At 46.2% G+C, this 21,464-nt stretch overlaps 1 protein-coding gene across 3 annotated transcripts; it reads left to right on the top strand.

Moving 5' to 3' along the window:
- The first annotated feature begins 933 nt into the window (after positions 1–933).
- On the top strand, positions 934–12,719 carry LRIF1 (ligand dependent nuclear receptor interacting factor 1). 3 transcript variants are annotated; one of them, XM_071450220.1, is made up of 5 exons: positions 973–1,085; positions 4,701–4,771; positions 6,873–8,397; positions 9,735–10,010; positions 11,232–12,719. In XM_071450220.1, the coding sequence occupies exons 3-5, from the start codon at positions 6,886–6,888 to the stop codon at positions 11,697–11,699; spliced, it is 2,256 nt and encodes a 751-aa protein (XP_071306321.1). In that variant the 5' UTR covers positions 973–1,085; positions 4,701–4,771; positions 6,873–6,885; the 3' UTR covers positions 11,700–12,719. The 3 variants fall into 3 exon arrangements, with proteins under 3 accessions (XP_071306319.1, XP_071306320.1, XP_071306321.1); XM_071450218.1 differs by lacking the exon at positions 4,701–4,771 and having other exon boundaries at positions 934–1,085; XM_071450219.1 differs by lacking the exon at positions 4,701–4,771 and having other exon boundaries at positions 957–1,036.
- The last annotated feature ends 8,745 nt before the right edge of the window (positions 12,720–21,464 follow it).

Here is a 21,464-nt window from a genome sequence, read left to right on the forward strand (position 1 = left end):
TTACCATCCCTGCCGAGGAAGGAGAATGAGCCTGGTGACACCGATGGAGGGCACAGCTGCCAAAGCTGTTCAGAGAGCAGCCAAATGTGTCCCCAGAATTTTGTGTCACTTGGGCAATTGATGGTTGGGGAAAGCAAAATTTTACCAGGTGATTCTGAAACTCATCCCTTCCATGGAATAGAGTCTGACACTGCAAGTCATGGAATTGCTGAGGTTGGAAAAGCCCTCCAGGATCATCGAGTCCAACTGTGACCAATCCTCACCTTGTCAACCTGATAAGTTTCACCACTATAATAATATAATAAAATATCATAAATATAATAAAATATAATATAGTGTAATATAATGTAATGTAATATATGATATGATATATAATATAATATAATATAATGTCATACTATATGATATAAAATGATAGGACGTAATATATTTAATATCCTAATATATTTACTTTGAGTAACTAGTACAGATTATATAAAATGTAAGAGAATAGTGATAAATTTTCATTCTATTTGATTATAAATGTCGTTATTTATGACTTTAATTTCAATTTATTATTTTACCATGATTAGTTATAATTATACAATTATATCATGATAATATTAGATGAGCTATTATTCATGTTATTCATGTTATATATTACATAACATATATTACATATGGAGCTCACTGACAGCATGCAATGCTTCTCACATGTGCATGTATTCACTCCACTCTCTCTGACAGACACCTGCTGTTGCATACATTATAGCACATATTTGCATAGCCCTGTAGCCGCCCGCCCGCGCTCAGTGGCGCCGTCCCGTGGCCACCCCGTGGCTCCGCCCTCCGAGCCGGCCCCGCCCCGCCCGTTTCCGCCCGCACCGGAAGCTCCATCCCCGCGCTGCCGCTCGCGGCCGCCGGGCGGCGCCACTTCCCGGAAGCGGCGTCCCGGAAGCGGCGGCGGCAGGGGCGGGGCGGGCGGAAGTGACGCGCATGCGGAGCCGCGGCGGGGCCGCTTCGCCATGTCGCGGAGCCCGGGGCGGCGGCCGCAGTTGTGAGTACGGGCGGGCCCGGGGCTCCGCCTCGCAGGGACGCCCCGCCAGGTACGGTCCCGCCGCTCCCCGCCCGCCGGGACCCGTGGGCGGAGACGGGAGGGCGGGGGCGGCGGCGGCCCCGGCGGGACTGGCGGGAGGCGGCGGGGAGCGCGTCGTCCTGTTCGTTCCTTTCTCTTCCATTCCTTTATTATCCTTCTTTTCCCGTCTCTTTCTTATCCCGGTCTATCACGTCCTTTTCTTGTCCTTTTCCCTCTTCCCTTCCCTTCTCCTTTCTTTTTCCCGTTCCCGTTCCTGGCGGAGCGGAGCGGCCGGGGGCAGTTCCAGCTCCTCCCGCGTGCGGTGTCGTCTCCGGCTTGACGCCACTTGAGTTTTGGTTGTGTTTTGGATGTATTTTGGTTGAGTTTTGGTTGTGTTTTGCTCTCGGGGGCTCTTGGTATTCGTTGTCACTGCTGCCACATCGCGGTGAGGGTGGGGTGTGCTGGAGGTAGCCGGGAAAAGGAGTGGGGATGGGAGAGGAATTGAACGTTTCACAGTCACGGAATTATTTCCGTTGGAAAAGCTCTTAAAGATCAGTGAGGCCAACCATTCCCCCAGCACTGCCGCATTCACCACAAACCCATATCCCCAAGTGCCTCATCCACTCATTTTTTTAAACACTTCCACGGATGGTGACTCCACCTCTGCCTTGAGAAGCCTTTTATGATGCTTGGCCACCCTTTCTTTGAAGAAATTTTCTCCAGTATCCAACCTGAACCTCCCCTGGCATAACTTGAGGCTGTTCCCTCTCCTCCTGTCCCTGCTCCCAGGGAGCACAGCCCAACATCACACGGCTGTCCCCTCCTGTCAGGAGTTGTGCAGAGCCAGGAGGTCCCCCCTGTGCCTCCTTTTCTCCAGGCTGAGCCCCTTTCCCAGCTCCTTTAGCCGTTCCTGGTGCTGCAGCCCTTTCCTAGCCCCGTTCTCTTGCCTGGGCTCTCTGTGTCAGTTTCACTGATCCCTCATTGTGGTCAAACCCCGAGGAGGTGCCTGTGCTGGGCTGTCCTGGCTGGAGTTGTGCCCAGGGAGTCTCGGGCTGCCCAGCTCTCTGTGCCTCCGTTCCTGCTGCAGAGCTCAGCTGGCCCAGCCGTGCTTTGGCTCTGCTACCTTCCCTTGCCTCTCAGGGTTCTCAGGGTGCTTTGTGTGTTCTGGGATGAGTTCTGGGTGGTTACTGAATCCCGGGGCTGCCGTGGGATCCACGTTGGGTGTTTGTGATGGTCACAGATTCCTCCCGAGCTTTTGTGGCGGAGGAGGATTCGGTCATGGATCAGGAGAGCTGTGGTTGATAGTAGAGCTCAGGGGCTGTTTCCTGGCAGTTTGCACATCCACAATTGTCTCTACTCCAGGGAATATTACACAGTGGATGAAAAGAGTTCCCAGAAGCAATTGCTGTCAAACAGAAAGTGTTTTCTCTGCCATTATGGAAAGCTTCTGGTTTAGGATAAAACCTCAGATCATGAGATAGCTTAAACTGAAATTCTGGTCAGGATTCCTCCAAATTCGACATCAATTTCTTGATTTCCTTTAGATGATGATAATAATTATGGTTATTGTATATTATCTAGATTATATGTTACTATGTATTTATTATTATCATTACTATTATTATTTTATTACAATTTTTAAATAATCCATGGAATGAATGCAGCTGTATAAAATAAATATGTATCAACTACAATCAATTAATTTTACTTTATCCCTGGGTGCACATTTCCAATTGACAATAAATAGTTACTTTACCACTTCCTGGATCCAACTGAACCCATTAAAATTAATTCTTTTGGTTCTCTGGAGTGGCCCATAGTCCCTGGTTATTTATTCACATTTGTAGATGAAAGTTGTGCCTAAAGGAACAGTTGGGAGTGAAGGCAGATGGAAAAGTAGCTCATTGTTCCTTCTGATGACTTTGCAGGAAAATTGAGCCAGTCTCTGGTCTCTGCTGATGCATTTTTTAGTGGCACTGTCAGGATTTATGTGGGAATCATGTGCTGGTGTTTGCACTGGATTTGGTGAATGAATTTATTTGGCAGAAATAAATATTCCTATTTCTTGAAAATAATCCGTGGGTGTTTTTTTTAATGGAAGCATAAAGGACAGAAGATGAATGTTTGAATACTCAGTATTTTGTGTGTTGTGCTGCTTACTTAGAGTAATGAACAGAAAGAGAAGTTTGGACAGTAAAACTGGTGTGTCTGGTCAAGAAAACAGGAATTCTGGTGAACTGAAGGAAATGTAGATTTTTTTTTTTAATTTTTCTGTTTTGAAATAAGTAAAGAAATAAATCTCCCAGTGTCTTTCTGTTCTCTCGGCTTTCCTGCCATCCTTAATGCCACATCCATAGGGAGGTGTCAGTGTTGCCACACACAGACTGTTCACCAAAAGAAATCTCCTTTTTCGGTCAAAAAAAAGTAATCTGGTTGACAGATCCCTCTGTGAATGTCACAGAATTTTATTCTATTGTTTTTATTGAATTTGATAATTTCTTTGGTGATGTTAAATAAGATTTCTTCCAGTCCACCATTTTTTGGTCTTCCATGAGCTTATTTCCCTCAAGGTTTGTTTATGGATCTGCCTTAGGCCTTTCTAAAGTATCATAACAGCACAATTATTTTTGAGTGTTGGTGTATGAGACTTGAGGAGGTTTATTCTTACGGGCTGGAAGTGAAGGAGGATGAAGAGGAGAAAGAAAACTCTACTTCAGTAACTATGGGAGAAATCCCCATGGACAACCTGGCATGATACAGATTTCTTTTTTTTTTTTCTCTCTTTTTGGCTAGGAAAAGAAATTAACCTGTTCTTTAACCAAATTAATCTAACACCCTAAAAAGGGAATACTGAGGGAGTTTTTTCCATTCTGCTTAAGACATTTTTAAAGATTCATTAATTCTAGGAAGCAGTAACCTTGAAGACTGAAGCAAAACAATTTCTAACTCTTCTCTTCACCACTCATAAATGTATGGGGACAGTGCACAGCGCTTTATTTTATTCTGGTAACATGAAACTTCCTCGTGGTTGTTTTTTTGTATCACCTAGGAAAAGTTTTATGATGTGAAATTGTTGCAAAGAAGCCTTTTCAACTTAAGAGAGCTTAAAAGATTTGCCGTGATTCTTTCCTCTGTTGTTGGAGTAAATATGTGTGAATTCCACTTCTCGGTATCTTGTTGGACTTTTCATTCTCTCCTGCCTATCCTTGAGCTTTTTGTCATTCTCCAAACATGTAAATACCTGATATTTGTTTCAAGTTAAAGAATGCTATTTCCCAGACAATTATGATTTTTGGGTGTCTTGCTCTTCTTCATGGAGATAAAAAGCTACAGTTGTGTTCTGTAACCATTAAAAGTAGAATGATCTGAAATTCAGGCAAATGAGATTTTTTTACTGGTGCTTTTCCCCCCAGCCTACTTTTAAAGTTCCTGTTTGTAGCAAGTCAAAACCAGTTTTTAAGTCCGTTGAGCTCGAGGTGAGTGGTGATTCCAGGTGGAATGAGGTGAGCACTGCAAACTGGCAGAGGAACGTATTGATGCAAATATATCATCAGCTCATCTCTCCCTGTTTTTCTTGCTTCCTCTCCCTCTGGTCTGTTCCCCCTCCTCTTGCCCAAAAGTTAGAAATGTCCCCTTGCTTTGACAGGTGGAGGAACAAGCCTCTTTGGAGGTTTCTTCTTGGTGCCAGTTTGCAGCCCTAGTTAGTTGAGGGCGCAGGTAAGTGCCTGTTTCTCTGTTCAGCACTTCCACATTTGTGTGACTTGCTGAAAAAATCCTTCTGAATTTGCCTTTACTTCTTATATGTAGAAGCACAGTTGAGTTTGTAGATCATGAAGTTATGGAAGAAGTGTTGAGAGATTCAAAGCACAGAACAGAAAAAGTGTTGTCTAGGAGCTGCTGCTGTTCTTCATTTGCATTGTCAGTAGTGCTAGAAGGTTTAAAGTTCTTCAAAAGTCTTTTTTCTCTGCTTTAATTATGTTCAAACACACAAATATTTCTACTTCCTCTTCATTTAAGTAAAACTGTTTTCTGTCAGATTGTTGCCTGTCAGTGCTAGTCCATCTCAAGTCTCATTTCTGATTCCAAAGCATCCAATGCCATTTTGCTCCTAAGCCATTAAATGACAGCTTCCATTAGGAACTGTGTGATATATTGCCCATATTTTAATTTTCAGTACCTTAAAAACAAAAGTACTGCTGAATTTCCTGCCCACTGCGCTGTTACCTTATGTAAAAATCTCAGTTTTCACACATTGTGACTAGAAATGAGGCATTGTACCAAAATACTAGGTATGGGAGTTAATTCCAAGGTCACAGCAAGGAAAGCTTGGTGTCCCTGATGCCTTTGTGTGTTGGGCAGTCAGTAGTGGGGTGTTTGTGTCAGTCCCCAGGGGAGTGGGACCCACAGCAGCAACTGCCCAGCTTTGGGAGTGAAGAGCATTCCTGTGACTTCTCACTTGATGGGAAAAGGCAAAAAGGCAAAGGTTGGTTGACTCCTGAGCAGGCACAGTGGTGGGAGGCAGGACTGAGCTCTCCCAGACACTGCTCCAAGCTGAGTCAGAAGCCCAAAAAGACAGAAAAAATGGTGATTTCAAACCTACCTGACATAAAGCAGAACACAGCACTGATTCATTGGGATGGGACTGGGAACATTCCCATGTTTGTATTCCCAAGGCATTTACTGATGTAGGAGGTCAATGGGATGGAGCTGGTGCTCTTGGTGACTCCAGGTAGAGTTGGCAGCTCTGCCTGTTAATCACTCTGGATCTGCTGTCAGGAAACAACTTCCAGTGATTTGGTCTCTTCATTCCAGTGAGGGCAGCTCTGTTTACGCACACATGTCTCTGCAGTGCTTTGGGCAGTAGATTGTTCTGCTCAGAGTCCGGGAGCTCTTTGCAGAAGAGCTTGCTTTGGACAAACTCCACCGGAGTGGAAAAGGTTCTTTGTCTTGCCATGGACTCAGAAAATCTTGGCATTTGGAACAGTCCCAACTGACTTGTGTTTTGACAAGATCTGTTGGTCTCTTGGTGAGTTCTTACCTTCACCTGCAAGAAATCTTTGTTTTCTCTTTGAGATGTCCCTAGTGTTTCCATGTGTTCTTCCTTGGTTTTGAAGCCTTTTCCTTCCCAGACTTAGACTTCTGTTCCCAAAAATGTTTATAACCCAGTAGTATTTGAGGGTTTTCCATCTCTTTGAGGACAAACCACCTCTGTGGTCTGTATCTGCCTCAAGAATGGCCAGGCAGGTGCAATGGAGGGACAGGAGCCACCTGTTCCACAAGATAAACACATCCTGCTTCCAAATTCCTTTGTTGTGTCTGAAGTAATTTCTGCTTTCATCTTGCCTTGCAAGTACTCTGCCTGTATTTTCCTGAAGTGTTCCTGAAATTCATAGTTCATAGCACTCAGGAAGGATATAAGTAGTAACAGGGAGGTGGGAAAGGGAAGAATATGGCTTCTCTGGGAAATTGGGAGGTAGTGGTTTCATTTTCAGAATGAAAGGCCCCGTGAGGGGAAGCAGAGGTAATGTGAGGTGTTTCCTGGGGTCTTCTAACTTATTTTTAATCTGAAAAAGATGCCATTTCTTGTTATTCTGGGGTGTTGAAGTTGGACACTATTTTCAGACAGTCTGAGGTGGTCTGAAATGAAAACCTGGGTAGGTCAGTAGGAAGCTCCTGAAGATTAGCTCAGTCATTTTCCAGGAGTTAATATGCTTCAGCCCTGGGTGTAGAGTTCACTGATGCTCATGAATTAAAGTACCTATGCTTATTCACTTACACTGCCTTTCATTTTTCTCTCTTTTCCCTTTTCTTTGTTAAGCATTTCAGGCTGTATGTACCGAGTCATTCAGACAACGGGACCAGATGGAAAAAACCTTCTGAAATTGCTTCCCATTTCTAAAACTTCTGGAAGCTTTGTGCCAATAGTTCAGTCTCCAGCCATGCCAAATAATTCTAATGCAAATGTTTCTAGCCCAGTCCATCTTACTTTCAAGACACAGATTGGCAATACTGCTGCACTTTCATCTGTTAAGATACCGATTTTTCAGCCTCCTAATCCTGGAAAGATTATTCTTACGAGGACATTAGACAAGCAGGAAAATGCTAGGGCAGGTTCTGAAAAGGAAAGCTTGATTTCAAATGCAGCTGCCAATGCCCAGAGCAGCTGTGTGCCCATGGATGGAGTGTCCTTGCAGAACGTGGCCATCACGAGCTCCTCTCACCAGAGCAGCCCAACCTACACAGTGGTGAATACCAAACCACTCCCAGTGACTGTTAAGTCTCCAATGCTGCCCTCCGGACACCACCTGCAGATTCCAGCTGATGCAGAAGTGAAATCTGTCCCAGCGTCTCTTTTGCCACCTGCAATACAGCAAAAAATCCTGGCAGCTGCAGCCACCAATGTGTCTGGAGGGGCTGACAGTACAAAAGCACCAACAGTGATTTACGTGTCCCCCGTAAACACAGTGAAAACCTCCCAAGTCCTGCCCAAGCACTTGCAGAGCTTTTGCCCTCAACCTGCCACGGAAGTTTCAAAGACACTGATAGTGACAGCTGCCCAGAAGGGATCTGGTTCTTCTCTTGAGCCAGTCACATCCGAGGGGCAGCAGTGCCAGCAAACTCCCATGAAATGGATTGTGCAAGAAACTGCCCCGCTTTCAGCAGCTTGTCGTATCCCTGTAAAGTCTTCAAGTAATGTGGCTTCCAAGATCCTGAAAACTTTGTCAGACACGAAGAACGTAGAAGTTAACCCTGCAAATATTTTACCACTCTGTTCTAATGGTCCTGGTGGAAGCCAAACCAAAATCACACGTTTAAAAGATAATGCTCTGGTCATGTACAATGGGAAAGTCTATTTATTGGCCAAAAGAGGCTCTGATGTTCTGTCAGCCCAGGCTGACAAACAGACATCTCCCTCTTCTGATGCTTTACTTAAAAAGGAGACACCTGAGCAAATTGATTCTACTGAAGTCAATAAAATAACCAGTAAAGTGGTGAATCTGGTGTTGTCAAAAAGCAAAGCAGTGGTGCTGTCTCAGAAAGACCCAAAACCATGTACAGTTTCCAAAAATTCATCACCAATTAGCTTAAGAAATGACTTACAATCCACATCTGCAGCTCTGCTGACACCAAGTGCTAATCAGCAGGATCCCACTGTTATCCTGAGACAGAGTTTGCCCTTCACCAAGAACGTTTCTTGCAGTGAAGTGATCCCAGTTCCAGCAGTAGGGATGCAGGAGAGTGTGTGGCAAAATGGCAAAGATATAAGTCATTCCCCAAGAGCAGCAGGGGCTGTGTTACCTCAGGCTAAGCAGGAATGTGCTGTCAGTGAAGACTGGCCAAAGGTAATAAATCATAAACATGCTGCTCAGTGGTTCTGTGGTCCTGGTTTTAGGTGGATAAAATGACTCTTGATGAGGTCACACATTTTTGTAACCAGGTATCCTGGAAATGCTGTTCTAAGATTTGTTCTAGTCAATAAATTGCCTTTTTCCCAATAATTTTGCATTGTGCGAGTGAGAAATGCATAGAAAAGAAAGGGGCAGAGGAAAGATGGCTTTTGATTTCCTCCCAAGATAAATGGTCAGCAATAACTGGACTCCAGGGAGGCCGTTCATGGTTTGAGCTCTTAGATGTTGATGCCACATGCTTACAGCACAACCTTAGGGCTGTAGGGGTCATGTAGGGTAGAGAAGGACAAGTTTGTGGCTTCACAAGAGGAAAATAAGTTGGAAGAGCAGGGTTTGTCCTCCAGAGACAGCTCTGGTGTGGCACTGTCAGCTCCAGGCTCTGACAGCCATGGGCAGGAGCTGTGTTTCCTTCCTCCCCTGCCCTGGTGGGGACGGTCCACCTCCTTCGCTCCTGGGTCCATGCCAGGTAGAAGGAACTCTTGACATCCTTAATGGCTGAATTGACATATTCTTTTAAGGTCATAATGTTGGAAATATGTTAAAAGTTGTAAGCCTCCATTCAAACTCCCCACACAGGATCGGGGATCATGTTTTTAGTAGCTCCAGAGCCAGAATGAATTTGTCTCCAAAGAAAAAAAATACGAAATTTGTTTATGTTGTCCAGGAAGAACAGAAGTGTCAGCTGAGTGTATTTTTGCAAATTGTAGACATTTAATTGTTGCAACAGACTGTAATAAGTAGTTTTTTGATTGTTTGTCAACTGAAAAATGGTTGAAATATACCATTTATTTTCTTCAGTGCTGTGTGATGCTGAGTCTCAGCATTTGCTTTAACCTTGGTGAAAAATAGCTCAGCAAATTTGGTGTTCTTGTCCCTAAATTTGCAAAGCCCTGGATTGCAGAGTAAAGACACTACTTGCTCTTCCCTCCTCTTTCTTTGGTACTTTGAAAGGGTAGAACAAGTGATTCTCTTGTTGTTTCTTTTATTTCTGTGGGTTTTGGTTGGCCTGGACACTTTTGGGATGTTCCAGTGTACTTAAGGTGTTAAATAACGAGTGTTAGACCTATAATAATTTGCATATAATTTATCAAAATCAGTTTATCTGTGTCAAATGTTACCTGTGTTAAATGTAGCTCTTGGAGAATGGCAGAGAAAAGAAATGTTCACCTGTCTTTCTAGTATTTACTTTTTGTATATTATTAAATGTTATCTATTTATAGATACATAGTGAGAGAGTGATTGATGGCTCTCTCACCATTTCTGTATTTCAGATGCAATGTGTAAAGATGGATTCATCGGGAAAGGTTATTCAAATCAATCACCAAGAGCACTCACACTGGAGACAATATTTGGAATTAAGGAAAAAATTTGGTCTCTATAAGGAAGAGAGAGTTTACCTTACAAGAGTCCCATTAAGGGCCTTCTGTGAGAATCCAGAAGAAGGGGTTTGTTCCAGTGACAGCTTGGAAAGGAAAAATGAGTCTTGCAGTTCATCCTCATTGGATGTGGAAGTAATGAGTCATCATCAGGAATGTGTTAAAGAAAAGGTACCTGAGATTTTTCAGTGCTAAACACACTCAGAAAACAGTGTATGTTTAGTCAGTACAGAGATGGGGGTGTTTGGAACCTCCCACCTCTGGAATCACCAGGAGAGTCAGGAGTTGTTGGGATCTTTATGAGAATTGTTCCTAGAATTTGTTTGAGATTTCTGTATGACTCAAGCACCCTCTAGGAATTTTTATTCTCAATTTTGGGTTCTGCTGGAGGAAACTTGAGCAACAAATGCTTTTGAGAAGACTGTCTCTACTACTATGTTAATGGTCCTTGTTGGAATAGGGACCTGACCTCAGGATCCTGATTTATATTTATGCCTCTGCAGATGGTTATGTTTGTCTAGCAGTGCAGTGGGTACAGGCAGAGGAATGGGTTTACTTGAAATGAAAAGAAATTTACTTGTGGATCTGTCCAATCTTTAGAATTACAAATGTTATTACAAACTTCATCATTGTTTGGGTACTTCTGGATGGAAGAACTTCCATGTTAATGCATGGAAAGGATTTTATCTATCTAAGTATTTCTGTTCAGCTACATTTTCTTCTGTGTGATTCTACTCAACTCAAATACTTTCTCAGGTTTACTAATTTTGTGCTAATAATCGAGCAGATCCATGGCTGCTCTTAACATTAGCATTAACCCATCCCTTAGAAGTGTGCAAGACCAGGTTGGATGGAGCTTGGAGCAGCCTGGTCTCATGGAAGGTGTCCTTGCCCATGGCAAGGGGTGGAATGGAATGGGATTTAAGGTCTCTTCCCACTCAAACCAGGATGTGATTCCATGATTCAAATAATAAAGCATCTATGAGGAATTTAGTCTGATAATGGACATTACTCCTCAGATTGAGGTTTTGGAAATGTAGACATGAAGAATTTTTCTACACTGAACTTTCCCATCAAATTAGAAAGTTTTTGTCTTGCAGTACTGTTAACTTAAACAGCCACAGGAGATGATGGATGAGGCCAGGAAAGGCAGACATGCAGCATTGACTAAAGAAGGAATTCAGTGTCTGGAATTGTTAACTGGGAATCTTTGCTAGAAAAACATCAAACACAAAAATATGTTTGTTCCTTTGCTGAAAGAAACTTCTTCCAGGCAGTAATTTTAAAAAGCTTGCAACAAATAACTTATAATTTGTGCTTAGAGAACTTGGTGTTATAATGTAACTGATACCAACTTTAACAGAAGTGCATTTTGTCTGTTTCTAACTGCAGATAATTGTTGATCTGGAAGACGATTTGAATAGGAAAAGGAAAATAAAATCCTCACCTTTGTCAGACAGTGGCAAGAGGAGGAGAACTTCAATCAAATCAGCCACAAGTCCCAGTTTAGAAATCACCAGCTCAAGTTCCAGTGCACGTAACAGGAGTGTTTCACCTGCACCAGCCCCAGCACAGCCAAGTGTTCCCACTGGCTTCGTCGGAGTGTCCCAAGAGAGGGACTTGGAGCAGGACACGTTCCTCCGGTACAGTGACACTACCCACCCAGGGATTTCAGTTTTAGTGACTTCTGAAGAGGATACTTCCATTCTGGAAGGTTCTTTCCGAGATGATGCTTTCCCTATGGCTCCCCCAGACCTGGAGGAGACGATACGGGAAGAAAGAATCAAGCGACTGAAGCAGACCCTGCGGCAGCAGAACGCGGCGCTGGAGGAAATGCGCCGGGAAAGGCAGCAGAGCTGAGACCCCTGCCCTGGAGATCCCAACCTCATGCATCACCTCTTCAGTGACTTCAAGAGGAAATCCCTTGCTTAAATGAATATTTTCTGGTAGATGGAAGAACTAGATGAATTTTAAGTATGTGTGTATTTAGAGAACTGTAGGTTTTTGTTAAATGACAGTAATAAGAGAGTTGACCATCAAATTCTAGGACATGATCCAAGAGCACAGACAAAGGGCATTTTTACCAGCATATTCCCCATATTTTGAATAGAGGGGGTTCTGTATTAGCCTCAGCAAATAAACTTTCCCCTTTTGAATTCCATGGCCTGGCTTTTAGAACCCCAATGAAAATTGCAAACCCTAGTTGTAGATACTTTTTTGTTTGTTTTTCTTATGTGCATGAGAACTTTGATAACTCCTGAGAACTGTTAATTTTCAGAAGAGGTCAACAGTCAGTGGTTAATAAATGCTATTTAAATTATCTGGGAATTGGACTTTAGACAGTAACAGTGCAGATATTTATACAAAACCTCTTGCAGATGTGAAGACAGAGGCAGGAGGAACCCTGTGACAGTTGTTTGGATTCACGATTCTCTCTGTCATTATTGTGAGCCTTTATAAGGCCATGGCCAGCTGTGCAATGTGGAAATTTGGTTGTGGGGTTGTTTTGGAAGAGTGGGATGTATTTTTTTTTAAGCAGAATTCTGTTAAAAATAATTTCTTGAAGCTAAAAGACTTCTTTATCCCTGGGTGGTATCTTTAACAATCCTCAATGAGTGTTTTTTAATTTGTTGTTGTTTGAACATGTCTCTTGCCACCTTCAGTTGTGGTACCTTAGTTTGCCTTGTAGGAGGGGATGTGCCCTCAGACTGTCTTTACATCCTAATTTTTGGAGAACTTTGTGTGTATTTCCCCACCGTGCTCTGTTGTACATGTAGGGACACCTTTCCTTGTCCTCTGTTGTCCATGTCTGATCATTGCAGGTTCCTTCTGCAGTTTTTCAGTTTCCCTTTCACCAAATAATAACTTTTTTTACCAGCAGAGTTTATTATTGCTTTGTTCCTGTCTGTTTGTATTTATGTTAAACATCACCAATCCTGGCAAAGCTCTGCTGCAGATTTGTGTTCATGGAAGGCTTCTTTTTTTACTGTCCTTACTTTTGTTTTTATTCTTATTTTGTTTCATTTTAATCAAATTCTCATCTGCAGGGTTTTCATTTATTATCCCATGGATGCCCAGTTTATCTGTAGGGTTTTGGTGGAGGATGGATGTTTCTTGGAGAGCTTAGTCCTGTATTCCTTATTTATTTAAGTTTTCACAGTGGGAAAAATTCCAATGGATTGGAGAGGCAGGAGAGGTTTTTAGAAGCGAAGAAAAATGAAGTTCCTGCTCTGAAGAATCACAGAATCAGAGAAGGGTTTGATGTGTAAGGGTTCTTAAAGCTCATCTCAGTCTACCCCCTGCCATGGGCAGGAACACGTTCCACTATCCCAGGTTGCTCCAAGCCTCATCCAGCCTGGCCTTGGATACTTCCAGGAATGGGGAGATCTTAAGCTAGGCCGAGGTGATGGCCTAGATGCACAGTGGTGGGTGAAGAAGGAAGGTGAATAATGTAAATAAACTCTGCAGTGATTGAGATTACTTGATAGGAGGGAAGTGTGGTGGAACAAGCAAGTCAGGATGGTAGTGTGGTATCCATGGGCTCACTGTGTATGGAATGGGTGTTTTGGGACAGAATTGACTTTGGCCAACCCTAGACACTCACCTGCTCCACTCACTCCCTTCCTACGGGATGTAGGAGAATGGAAGAATGGACTTGTGGGTGGAGATAAAGGAGTTTAACAGGTCAAGCAAAAGCCGCTTGCACAAAAAGTAAAATCAGGAATTCAGTCACCATGTCCTGTCAGCAGGCAGAAGATCAGCCATTTCTGGGGTCTCCGTGTGCACAGTATTTACTTGGGAGACAAATACTGCGACCAGAAATGTCCTTCCATCCTCCTGCTTTCGTAAAGCTTTTATTTGCTGAGCATGGCCTCCTGTGGTATGGAATAACCCTTTGATCAGTCTGGGAATACTGTCCAGTTTCTTGTCCATCCCCAAATTCCCGTCCATCCTCAGCCTGCTGGGGGGTGCACAGCAAGAGAAGGAAAAAATCTGGATATCATGGGAGCTCTCCTAAAAACATGGGTGTGTGATGAGCAGTCTCCTCAAAATCCCAAACATGGCATGATGTGGGGCTACTGCAAAGGCCATCAACTCCATCTCACCTGAAAGGATGAAATGGGACTTGGGAAGGAGATGGAGGCAGCCTTGTGTTGTGTCTCTGGTGCTGCAGTCACCTGGTAGATACTCTTCCAACAGGTTTTGCTCACTGTTCTCTAATAAATGTCTTTCCTTTATTTTCCAATGATCTCAAAAAAAAAATTAATGAAGCCGAGTTCTCTTATCCTCTCGTTTCACTTGAGGATTCCAGCATTGACATTCTACAATGCACCATCTTTCTCCCAGAACCTCTTTTACCCTAACAAAGTAGTCCATTTACCTGAGCTTTTTGTAGAGACGATAAAGTACTCAAAGTTTGGAGAAGAATCCTCACTGCAAAATTTGGAAGAAATGTGACCAGGATTTGATGGAAGAAGATGAATGATGGAAAACACCTGGTGCAGTTCAGAAACCCAGTATGGAAGAGAGTGATCTTCCTTGGAACAGCACCAGTGCAAGTTTGCAGGGTTCACTGAGAGCCAAGAGAAGCCTCTTGATGTTCCAGCGGGGGAAAGTTGTGCCAAGAGGAGCAAAGGGGGCTTCTGACAGCCAAGGACCTTGAGGCTGTTGGAGCTGCTCCTCATCCAGACTCATCATCTGCAGCATGGATTGGAATTTTGCTGCCCTGTTAATCCATGAACTCCCACGATTTATGAAGAGTCTGCGACAAGAACAAGAGTTCTGGAAGTGCTGGCTGTCACCCCAGGAGTGAAGGTGACTGGTAGCCATCCCTGAGTGCAGCTCAGTCTGGCAGGAAAGTGTTACACACTGGGATTGCTGTGCTAAGTACATATGAAATCCATGGATTTAGGATATAAATTACAACTTCAAGCAAATTCCTGGCAAGAATCAGTGGAAGACCGTTTAGGAATTTCAGAGTCCAAAGAGCAGAGGTGGCAGTGAGTGCTGGACAGAACAGATCAGGAAGTGAAGATGGTGCTGGGCAAGTTGCCAACATCAGCCAAACTTGGTGCCTTGGAGTCCCTGGCCAGAACTATCCCTGTGCCTGTCTCCTGTATTGGAGACCCACCACAGCCCCAGAATTTCTATGTGAGGCACAAACCTTCACCGAGGTCTGTCCTAGACATAAAATCATTGGATCATTTAGATTGGAAAAGGCTCTCATGATCATCAAGTCCGACCATAAACCTGAGGTAGCCAAGCCCAGCACTGACCATGATCTGGGCATTGCCAGGTGCAGCCCAGGAAGTCAACTGGGGATGGCTTTTAGGGAGCTGTACCAGGAACACCCATCAGATCAAGCTCTGGACAGACAATAGCAGTGTCACATTCCCAACACAGCAAAACATAATTGATCCAGGAGGTTCAGGAATGTTGAGGATAAACTCCAGGTGAGAGAGGAGCCAGAAAGGAGAGGAGCTGTGCTGGACCTTGTGCTCACCAACAAGGATGACCTGGTAGGAAATGAGAAGCTCAAGGGCAGCCTGGGCTGAGCGAACATGGAATGGTGGATTCAGGATCCTCAGGGCAACAAGGAGGGCACAGTGAGCCCTGGGACTCAGGATGCCTCTTCAGGGACCTCCTTCATTGAGTCTCATGGGATAAAGCCCTGGAGGGAAGAGGGGCCCAGGAGAGCTTGTTCGTATTTAAGGATCATGTCCAAGCTCAGGAGTGATGTGTCCCGAGCATGAGGAATTTGAACAAAAACTCCAGGAGACCTGTAAGGGCGAACAAGGAGCTCCTGGACAAACTCAAAGAGTGTGGAAGCAAAGACAGTCTAGGAGGAGTACAGAGGGATTGTCTTAGCAGCCAGGGATCAGGTTAGGAAACCTGAAGCCCTGGTAGAGTTAAGTCTGTCCAGGGACATCAAGGGCAACAGAAAAGCTTCTATAGGTACATTGGTGATTAAAGGAAGACTGGGGAAAATGTGGAAATGTGGGCACTCTCCAGAAAGAAACGGGACACCTGCTTTCCCAGGACATGGAGAAGTCTGAGGTTCTCAGTGTTTGTACCTTAGTCTTCTCTAGGAAGTGACCCAGTCACACCGCCTGAGTTGCAGGGGCAAAGGCAGGGACTGGGAGAAGGAAGAACCATCCACAGCATTCCAGAACCTTTAAGGTTGGAAAAGCCCTCCAAAGTCATCAAGTCAAACCTGTGTCATTGAGTCCAACCTGTGACCAACACCTACCTTGCCACTGAGCCCAGAGCACTGAGTGCTGCATTCAGGCATTCCTTGGACACCTCCAGGGGTGGCAACTGCATCATCTCCCTGGGAAGACCCTTCAATGCCTGATCACCCCTTCCAGGAAGAAATTCCTCCTGATGTCCAGCCTGAGACTTTCCTGGTACAACTTGAAGCCGTTTCCTCTTTTCCTGTCCCTGTTCCTTGGGAGCAGAGCCTGACCTCCTCTGGCTGCCCCCTCCTGTCAGGAGTTGTGCAGAGCCACAAGGTCCCCCCTGAGCCTCCTTTTCTCCAGGCTGAGCCCCCCAGCTCTCTCATCCATTCCTAAGAGGACTTGTGCTCCATACTCTTCACCAGCTCTGTTCCTTTGTCTCGGCTTGAGAAGATAAAGTATCTTCTACTGGAGTATCTTAAATACTCCAGTAAAGGAGTATTTAAGGAATATGAAGGTGCACAGGTCTGTGGGATCTGATGAGATGTGTCTATGGATCTTGGGGGAACTGGCAGAGGAAGTTCCTAAGCCACTCTCCATCACATTTGAGAAGTTGTGGCAGTTCAGTGAAGTTCCCACTGACAGGAAAAAGGAAAATTTGATCCTGTTTTTCAAAAGAGAAGGCGGATGCAGTATGCTACAGGCCAATCAGTCACACTGGTGTCCGGCAAGATCATGGAGAAGATCCATCTGGAAACTGTGCTAAGGCACGTGGAAAATAAAAGGTGATTGGTGACAACCAACACGGCTTCTCTGAAGACAAATTGTGCCTGACAAATGTGGTGGCCTTCTATGACAAGGTGACAGTGCTGATAGGTGAGGGCAGAGCAACTGACATCATCTACCTGGAGTGTGCAAAGTACTTGACACTGTCCTGCAGGACAGCCTTGTCTCAGAACTGGAGAGACATGGATCTGATGGGTGGAACACTCACTGGATAAGGAATTGGCTGGATGGTGGCACTCAAAGCGTTGTGGTCTGCAGCTGTAGACAAGTATGTCTGAGTGGAGACCAGTGGCAAGTGGTGCCCCAAGGGTCTGTGCTGGGACCAGTGCTGTCTTTGTCAGTGACATGGACAAGTGGGATTGAGGCACCCTCAGCATGGTGCTGACAGTGAGATGTTTGGTGGGGTCACACGCTGGAGGAAAGGGATGGGGCATCCAGAGGGAGCTGGATGGGTTGAAGGGGTGGGATCATGTGAAACTCATGAAGTTCAACAAGGCCAAGGATGAGATCCTATCTCTGGGTTGGGGTGACCCCAGCACAACTCCAGGCTGGGGGGGGATGAATGGACCAGCCCTGAACAGAAAGACCTGGGGTACTGGCGGATGAGAAGCTCAACAGGAATGACTCCATCAGTGATGAGGGAAAGCTGACAGATGTCATTTATCTAGACTTCTGTAATCATTTGATGTGGTTCTCCCCCAGTATCCTCTGCATTGGAGAGATGGATTTAACAGGTGGACTGCCAGGTGGATAAGGAACTGGTTGATGGTCACATCCAGGCGGTTTTGGTCAATGGCTCAGAGTCCCAGTGGACATTAATGACAGTGGTGTCCCTCATGGATCTGTACTGGGATCGGTAATGTTCCTCAGGGGTCCGTACTGGGACCAGCATTATGTAATATCTTCATTAATGACAAATAAAGGGATCTAGGACATCCCGAGCAGGTTTGTAGGTGACACTGAGCTGAGTGGGCTGGGACACCCCTGAGGGAGAGAGTCATTGAGAGGGACCTGGACAAGCTCAGAAGTGGCCCATGGGAAACTCAAGAGGTTTAATAAGGCCAAATTGCAGGTGCTGCAGCTGGGTCAGGATGACCCTGGGATGGATCCAGGCTGGGGGTGAGCAGATGGAGCATGGGAGAATGACTTGGGGGTGTCAGTGGGTGAGACCTGGATTTGCCTCAGCCCAGAAACCCCCCAAGCCCTGGGCTGGTCCCCCGGGGGGGCAGTAGGGGAGGGAGGTTCTGCCCCTCTGCCCCACTCATGTGAGACCCCACCTGCAGAGCTGCCTCCAGCCCTGGGACCCAACAGCAGCAGAAGGATGTGGAGCTGCTGGAGCAAGTTCAGAGGAGGCCATGGAGTTGCTCAGAGGGCTGGAGTCCCTCTGCTCTGGAGTCAGGCTGGGAGAGCTGGGTGTGTTCACCTGGAGAGAGATGCTCCAGGGGAAGAGAAGGTTCCAGGGAGACCTTAGAGCCCCTTCCAGGGCCTAAAGGGGCTCCAGGAGAGCTGGAGAGGGACTTGGGACAAGGCATAAAGGGAGGGGACAAGGGGGAATGGCTTCCCACTGCCAGAGGGCAGGGTTAGATGGGATATTGGGAAGGAATTGTTCCCTGTGAAGGTGGGGAGGCCCTGACCCAGGCTGCCCAGAGAAGCTGTGACTGCCCCATGCCTGAAAGTGTCCAAGGCCAGGTTGGACAGGGCTTGGAGCAACCTGGAATAGTGGAAGGTGCCCTGCCCATGACACAGTGGGGGAAGGAGATGATCTTTAATGTCCCTTCCCACCCAAACCATCTTGAGATTCTATTAATCATGATCTGAGGACTGTCCACAGAATGAATCCCTGGGCAGAGCTGAACCAGGGCCACCCACAACAGTCCAGGCCAGGGCTGGATGCTCAGGCTTGGGCTTATGTGGAGCTCATGGGCCATGAGTGTGTGAGGAGGTCCCAGGGGGCTGGTCAGGGCAATTCAGGTGTTTTAATGGACCCTATCAGTCTGTTCAGTGCTGGGCTGGTCAGGCATTGGAAGGGACTGCCCAGGAAGTTGGTGGAGGCACCATCTCTGGACTTGTTTAAAGGGTGTCTGGATCTTGCTGGGTGGTGTGATTTAGGTGTTATGGGGCTACAGTGGCAGTATGGGATGGACTTGGATGGATGATCTTGAAGGTCTTTTTCAACCATGATGATTCTATGGGAGGTGGGACCCAACCTAGACCCTGGGTCATGACTGTTGCTGGGACTGCAGAGAAAGGGAAAAAGGCAGGGAGGGATTCACTGGGAGTGTGTAATTCTGGAGCAGCTGGGAGCAGGGAGCTGCTCCTCGTTGCTGCTCATTCGTCTCTTGGCAAAGGGTGAGACAGCAGGTAAAGGGTTTTGCTGGCATTGAGGAGGCCCCTCAATGTTGTTGTTGTTAAACAGAGAAGAGTTGGATGCTCTGAGGCTGAATTTCCATGGATCTGCAGCTGAGCAGGAATCCCAGCACGTAGTGCTGGGCTGATAGGGGAGCAGTGAGGAAAGTTTGGGGGCTTTACCTGTAAACCCAGGAATGTAGTGGTTTGGACAGTAAAATCATAATCTTTGAGGTTGAAAAAGCCCTCTGAGGTCATGGAGTCAAATTTTCCCCAGCACCGCCAAGGCCACCATTAATCATGTCCCCCAAGTACCACATGCACATGGTTTTTTTAAATCCCTCCAGGACTGGTGACTCCACCACTGGTCATGGGCAGCTGTGCCAGGACTGGACAACCCTTTTGGGGATGAAATTTTTCCTATTGTCCAACCTAAACCTCAGTCTGCCCTGGCTGGCTCATCACAGTGACATTAAGTTACAGAGAAATTCCTGCTCTCTGGGCAGGAATTGCTTCTGGGATGTCTGTTGTCAGGATCAACCTCTCTGTGTTTCACAGGGATCCATGGAGAAAGCAGTGAATGAAAGGTGAGGAAAGCCCTGTGAGCAGGCAGATGCCTTCTAGAGCCTCCTTGAGAGCTACATGAATGCATCAATTGGGGTTTTTTCTTCTCTTCCCATCATATCAGGCAAAGAGCTCTCTCTCTCCTTCTCCACAGGGATCCCATCACTGTTGGCACCATCTCTTGCTTAAACCGTTTGTCTAATGAGCCTTGGGGGAGGCAAAGGATTCTCTCCGCTGAAACATCACATTTCTACATTGGAGCAGTTAATCAGGAACTGGGCTTTACCTATTCCCTGCTTAGGAAGTGTGTGGCCAAGTGTGCAGCTCTCCAGGGTGGCTGGGATCCCTAAGGATTCATCAGCAGGTAAAATAGAATACTTGAGAAACCTTCCCAGGCTATTGAGCCCAAGGTTCTCTGTGGCTCCATGGGAATCACATCCACCTGTCCTCTTACCCCACTGCCCTCAGTAGTATGGCATCTTTTGGCCCCAAATGTTGTTTCTACTCTCTGGATTTTCTGAACTCTGGCTGAACCAGGCTGGAGGTGCAGTAACAAGGATGGAGACATCCCATTTAAATCTGGAAGAAAGAAGCTACTCAGGGAAAACTGGGGTTTCCAGAAGGCCTCCAGCTTAGATTAATTTCTCTCCATGTGCTTTTGTCTGCTTCTCCAGGAAGGGAAGATGTCAAAGTAAGGAATTCTGGAGTGGGAGGGAATGTGCTGGAACTCATGTACAAGCCTTGAGCAGTAACTTAGGAAGGGAACTGAGCTATTCCTGCCAAGCAGGGCTCAGAGGCAGCTGTGGAGGTACTTGGTAGGTCTGTGTGCAATCAAATATCCCCTCAGTCTGCTATACTTTGGTAGAATTAGAGATATTTGTTTTTAAGGCTTCTGACTTGGCCCTGGGCATGAGTGTGGGAGGTTGTCCCTATGGATTGACCCTAGAAGCAGCTGGTGTGTCTGGCACTTAGAGGCTCATAGAGCTCGGCCTCTGGAGCACACAGACACTCCACAGGGCTGGGATAAGGACTGTCAGCACCCTGGGAGCTGCTGGAAGCAGCTGGAGGAAGGAGCAGCTGGCTTAGGTTGGAGGCTCTCGGGGAGCACCAGGGATGTCGAGAACACGAGGACAGGGGTCGCACTCTGGGGTGTTTAAGGGACAGCTCTTGGCTCAGTGGGAACAGGACATGGGCTGCCTTGGCCAACTTTCCGCCTGTGTAACAGGGATGCTTGGCATGAGAATTCCTGGGTCAACCTGCCTGTCAGCTCCAACAGCTCCCAGGGAGAGGGAGGGAAGGAAGGCCAGGTTGGACAGGGCCTGGAACAAGCTGGTCCAGTAGAAGGTGTCTTTGCAAGTGGCAGGGGATGGAATGGGATGGGCTTTAAAGTTCCTTCTGAGCCAAACCCTTCTGGGATTCCATGGCTGTGTGGTTCCTGCTGCTCCCTGTCACTCCTCTCCAGAGCCAGCACAGGGCTGCCCTTCCAGCAGGAGGGAGCTGCTCAGCTGCCTCTTGACCTCCAGAGCAGGCTGTGCTGTGAAGAGGTTTTTCCCTATGAGCTGCTCAAAGGATGGGGTGGCTTTGGGGTCCATTCCATCTGGCCCAAACTAGAGGGCATGGATCAGCCCCCTAGGCCCAAGGGGAGCAGAGGTGAGGGTGGAGGCATCCAAAAGGATTTGGCCTGAGGAGCACTGGACAGAGGAGGGTGAGGGAGGTCAAACTGGGTGTGGAGGAAGAGACGAAGAGACACAAC

The sequence above is a fragment of the Agelaius tricolor genome, unplaced genomic scaffold, assembly GCF_023055355.1.
Source record: "Agelaius tricolor isolate 1412-34295 unplaced genomic scaffold, bAgeTri1.0.p SCAF_30, whole genome shotgun sequence".
Classification (NCBI taxonomy): Eukaryota; Metazoa; Chordata; class Aves; order Passeriformes; family Icteridae; genus Agelaius; species Agelaius tricolor.

Coding starts and splice junctions, on each gene's coding strand:
- LRIF1 (XM_071450218.1), top strand. CDS start 976: ATGCGGAGCCGCGGCGGGGCCGCTTCGCCATGTCGCGGAGCCCGGGGC. Junction 1,086..6,872: donor TCGCAGGGACGCCCCGCCAG/GTACGGTCCCGC, acceptor TTCTTTGTTAAG/CATTTCAGGCTGTATGTACC. Junction 8,398..9,734: donor TCAGTGAAGACTGGCCAAAG/GTAATAAATCAT, acceptor TCTGTATTTCAG/ATGCAATGTGTAAAGATGGA.